This window comes from Bombina bombina, chromosome 1 (genome assembly GCF_027579735.1).
Source record: "Bombina bombina isolate aBomBom1 chromosome 1, aBomBom1.pri, whole genome shotgun sequence".
NCBI classification, from domain to species: domain Eukaryota; kingdom Metazoa; phylum Chordata; class Amphibia; order Anura; family Bombinatoridae; genus Bombina; species Bombina bombina.
In genome coordinates this window covers 65,927,925-65,933,162 of record NC_069499.1, presented here as the reverse complement: position 1 = coordinate 65,933,162, position 5,238 = coordinate 65,927,925, and the positions used below count along the sequence as shown (strand labels likewise).

At 39.7% G+C, this 5,238-nt stretch overlaps 1 protein-coding gene across 1 annotated transcript in view; it reads left to right on the top strand.

Annotated features, from left to right (window-relative positions):
- Window positions 1-5,238, top strand: part of RCOR1 (REST corepressor 1) — a 334,186-nt gene that overhangs the window by 238,106 nt on the left and 90,842 nt on the right. The window contains exons 7-8 of the mRNA XM_053697429.1: window positions 4,690-4,768; window positions 4,927-5,121. Of these exons, the coding sequence (XP_053553404.1) occupies window positions 4,690-4,768; window positions 4,927-5,121 (274 nt within the window). The remainder of the gene's footprint in view (window positions 1-4,689; window positions 4,769-4,926; window positions 5,122-5,238) is intronic.

Below are 5,238 nucleotides of genomic sequence, written 5' to 3'. Positions count from 1 at the left end.
GGAGTCAAACTTCTTCCCTGTTTGTCGTTTACTCTGGACAGAGAAGAGGTCAAAAGGCTTCGGCTACCTCTCTCTCTTTTTGGCTTCGTAGCATAATACGTTTAGCCTATGAGACTGCTGGACAGCAGCCTCCTGAAAGGATTACAGCTCATTCTACTAGAGCTGTGGGTTCCATCTGGGCCTTTAAAAATGAGGCCTCTGTTGAACAGATTTGCAAGGCTGCAACTTGGTCTTCACTTCACACTTTTTCAAAATTTTACAAATTTGACACTTTTTTGCTTCTTCGGAGGCTATTTTTGGGAGAAAGGTGCTTCAGGCAGTGGTTCCTTCTGTTTAAGGTTGCTGCCTTGTCCCTCCCTTCATCCGTGTACTTTAGCTTTGGTATTGGTATTCCATAAGTAATGGATGACCCGTGGACTGACTACACTTAACAAGAGAAAACATAATTTATGCTTACCTGATAAATTTATTTCTCTTGTAGTGTAGTCAGTCCACGGCCCGCCCTGTCTTTAAGGCAGATCTAAATTTTAATTAAACTCCAGTCACCACTGCACCCTATGGTTTCTCCTTTCTCGTCTGGTTTTGGTCGAATGACTGAATATGACATGTGAGGGGAGGAGCTATATAGCAGCTCTGCTTGGGTGATCCTCTTGCAGCTTCCTGTTAGGAAGAGATATATTCCATAAGTAATGGATGACCCGTGGACTGACTACACTACAAGAGAAATAAATTTATCAGGTAAGCATAAATTATGTTTTTTCTTTTTGGCTAAGAAGCTTAATCCGCTTAGCCTATGAGACTGCTGGACAGCAGCCTCCTGAAAGGATTACAGCTCATTCCACTAGAGCTGTGGCTTCCACTTGGGCCTTTAAAAATGAGGCTTCTGTTGAACAGATTTGCAAGGCGGCGACTTGGTCTTCGCTTCATACTTTTTCAAAATTTTACAAATTTGATACTTTTGCTTCTTCGGAGGCTATATTTGGGAGAGGTTTTACAGGCAGTGGTTCCTTCCATTTAAGTTCCTGCCTTGTCCCTCCCTTCATCCGTGTACTTTAGCTTTGGTATTGGTATCCCACAAGTAATGGATGATCCGTGGACTGGATACACCTTACAAGAGAAAACACAATTTATGCTTACCTGATAAATTTATTTCTCTTGTGGTGTATCCAGTCCACGGCCCGCCCTGTCATTTTAAGGCAGGTCATTTTTAAATTTAAACTACAGTAACCACTACACCCTATGGTTCCTCCTTTCTCGGCTTGTTTTCGGTCGAATGACTGGCTATGACAGTTAGGGGAGGAGCTATATTACAGCTCTGCTGTGGGTGTTCTCTTGCAACTTCCTGTTGGGAATGAGAATATCCCACAAGTAATGGATGATCCGTGGACTGGATACACCACAAGAGAAATACATTTATCAGGTAAACATAAATTGTGTTTTTACAAAAATGACATACATAAAAATCATTGTGAAGCTTGCACAACATGTACTGTTTGCTTACCATGTGGAGTCCTCTATGGACTTGCTACCACAAGGGTCCAGTCACTCCCTTACCATTTTGCACGGGGGGGAGGAAGGAGGGGGGAGAGGCATGCTCCATGTGAAGAAGGCAGCTGAATAAGGCTGTATTTACAATTTACTACAAGATTTATGCACTGTGTATAAGCGTCTTTTTAATGTCTAGTCCGTAAAATGTTTGAAGAACTGTTATCCAGCTGCCTTCTTCCCACGGAGCATGCCCCTCCTTCCTCCTCCCCACTCCTCCCCGTGTAGCTTGCTATTAGCAAAAACAAACATTCCTCTAGCTGTGTAGACGTAGGTCTTCTAACACAGAAAAAAGCAGAGCTTTGATTTTAAAACAATGAATGCACAAACTGAATGTTTATTTATATAAATGAGGCAAACATGATGTTTATACAGCACTCGATTAGCACCACAGTGAGGGTGCATTCAGATAATCCTCTTAACTTTATTTATACAATTATCTGCCATGCACATCATGTGACTGCTGTGCCTGTGAGCAACGTGCGTTACAACATGGCAGCATGCATAGCAGCATTGAGCATAGCATCACCATTCTGTTTGACAAAACTCTCCTTAAATATACTGGGGGTAAACTGCACAGACTGCCTAAAAATCCCTTTTTACTAGATTTGGAGTACATTTATGAATTAAAAGCAGAAGTTAGTTTGCAGAATTTGCAGCAGGTGTTTAGTGCCCCTTTAAAGCGATTGAAGCTCATTTTGGAATAAAAAAAAAAAGCCCTAATCTAAAAGAAGCCTACTAAAAAAAAACTAAAATGGGGAGAAAAACCCAAAGGTAAAAATAACAAAATCCACCCCAAAGTTTGTACTCACCAACTTGACTCTGGCTCCTACGTGATCGCCAACTGCAGTGCTCTTCATCCTGGCGGTGGCAGTACTCTCTCTTCATCCAGGCGGTGGTGATCCATATTCATCCATCTTCTGCTGCCGCTCCACTTTTCTTGCCATCTTCTGATCTTCCGTCCACGACGTCCTCTTCATGTGTTCACCTGCCACACACATTACATTTTGAATGTAAGATATGCCCTTATATACGAATGAAAACTTTTTCTATTTGCTAATTTGAATTAGAATGTCAGCCTAAAGGAATGCAAGAGTACCCCTATATAAGGGGGTACCTCACATTCACAATTTAGTGTGTGCCGTGTGACTGCGTAAAGAGGACCTCATGTGTAGAAGATGGCATAAAAAGAAGATAAGACTACATGAATGTTGTATGAAGACTTCCCAGCAGAGCGGCGACAGAAGATGTTGAAAATGGACCACCGCCACCTGGATGAAAATAGGAGAGGACCCCTGCCTCCATGAAGAGGAGCACTGCATTTGGCAATCGCGTAGGAGCTGGAGTCAAGTTTGTAAATACAAACTTTAGGTTGTAGTGTAAGGATTTTTTTTTTTTTTTTTTGGGTGGGCTTTTTTATTCTTAAATGGACCGTAAACACCAGATTTGTTGTTGTTTAAAAAGTTAGATAATCCCTTTATTACCATTCCCCAATTTTGCATAACCAGCACAGCTTTAATAATACACATTTTACCTCGTATTTACCTTGTATCTGTCTCCTTACTGCCGCCTTATTTCAGTTCTTTTGAAAGGCTTGCATTTATCAGTGCTGACTTCTAGGTAACTTCATGTGCGTGAGCTCAATGTTATCTGATGCACATGAACTAACCCCCTCTAGTGGTGAAAAACTGTCAAAATGCATTCCGATTATAGGCGGCCTCTAATGTCTAAGAAATTAGCATATGAGCCTACCTAGGTTTAGCTTTCAACTAAGTATACCAAGAGAACAAAGCAAAATTGGTGATAAAAGTAAATTGGAAAGTCGTTTAAAATTACATGCCCTATTTGAATCATGAACGTTTATTTTGGACTAGACTGTCCCTTTTAAGCTTGGCTATTTTTTTAGTATAGGATTTTTTTTAAAAAAAATAGGGCTTTTATATTTGTTTTTTATTCCAAAATGAGCTTCAATCACTTTAGGGCAATGCCCTTTTAGGGCAAACTTTTTTAGTTTTTTTTTGTTTAGATTAGATATTTATTATTTGGGCAGCAAAAACTTTAGGACACTGCCCTACAAAATGCCATTTTCGGGGGAATCTTTTTAGGATAGGGTTTTTATTTTTAAGATTATGCTTTTTTGGGGGTGGGGGTTACTATTGTAGAATGAGGTTGTATTTTTGTGTAGAAAAAGGGCTAAATTGCTTTAGGGCAATGCCCTACACAAATCCCTTCTAAGGGCTATTGTTATAGTAACACTTAGTGTTAGTATAGGGTTTTTTATTTTGGGATGTTTTTTTTTTTCTATAGGGAGCCTTAGTTTTAGTATAGGCATAACTGTGGGGGTTTTATTTATGTTTTTTTATTTTGTGTAAATGTAGTGTTTTATTTTTTTACTTAGAGGGTGTTATCTTATAGGTGAGGGGTTAGGTAGAAGTGGTGTAAAAGTAATTTGCATTTAGGGGTTGTAGCGGATTAGGGATTAATAGGTTAGGGGGCTTATTGCGTTTCGGGTTAGTGAAGGGTTAGTTTGCGGTGGTGGGTTCTGTCAGTCAGTTTAGGGCGTACATAGGTATAATTTAAAAGGTTACTTTACTATACATGCCAATGTCTGAGCTGATGCCGATTTTAAATTTATCGCCAGCATCACCCCCCCATTGGGTTTATTTTAAAGCCTCTTGAATATGCTGCCTGTTAATAGATGTCGGTAGCTTAGAATATTTTGCCAGGTTGCTCTGCATCACAGCGGATCCCTTTTTGCATGTATCGCTGCATTGCATCACTTTTGGTTATCGGTCATAGAGAGCCGTAAGCATGGGGCATCCCCTTCCATATGACCACCTGCTCAGAGTGTGCAGTTAACCTTATGGCAATCAAAAATAAATACATTGCCATCCTCTGGGGTAGCTAACAGATTGGGAAAAAAATCTTAACATTTTGAGGAGAAGCTGAGGAAATGAGGAGAAAGGGACTTTTGTACATTATGAAGGCCTTTAAACCATAGCCGTTTCTCAGGCATTATGGTGCCTGAGTTTATTGAGCCCTGGTTTACTATGTTATATAGGCTTTTATTGTATTTTTAGATATATTTGTAGGTAAAGGGAAGTTTATGAGTTAATAAGGTTCTTGCTTTCTTCATTGTTGCAGTGGTGATGAAATAGAGGAGGCAAATGTAAATAATCCAGTTGATGTTGAGATTGAACAACAGAAAGAACCCAAGAAAGAGGTATTTCCGTAGTGTAACGTATGCTAATGTTGTGTTATGTTCTATGATTTGATTATGCAGTCATCTGTTTTGTGAAATACACAACTAGGCTTTGGTTGGTTGAGGTTTAGTGGAACTTTTTCTCTCTTAAGTTCTGTTTATTAATTGTTTATATGCAGGTTCCAAAAAATGACACTGTCCCTCACATAAAGAAAGAGAAGTATCCATCACAAGCCAAGAATCGTGCAAAAAGAAATCCACCTAACGGAATGTTTCTCTCCCAAGAAGATGTTGCAGCAGTATCTGCAAATGCAAACGCTGCCACCACTGTGTTACGACAGCTGGATATGGAATTGGTTTCCATAAAACGGCAGGTATGTATCTATCACTTATCACCAGATCTGGAAAATGTATATTAGCGGTTTTTGCACATGCATTTGGCATAAAAAAAATCTAAATTTCTGTTAGGATCAGGCTATTCGTTTCTTACT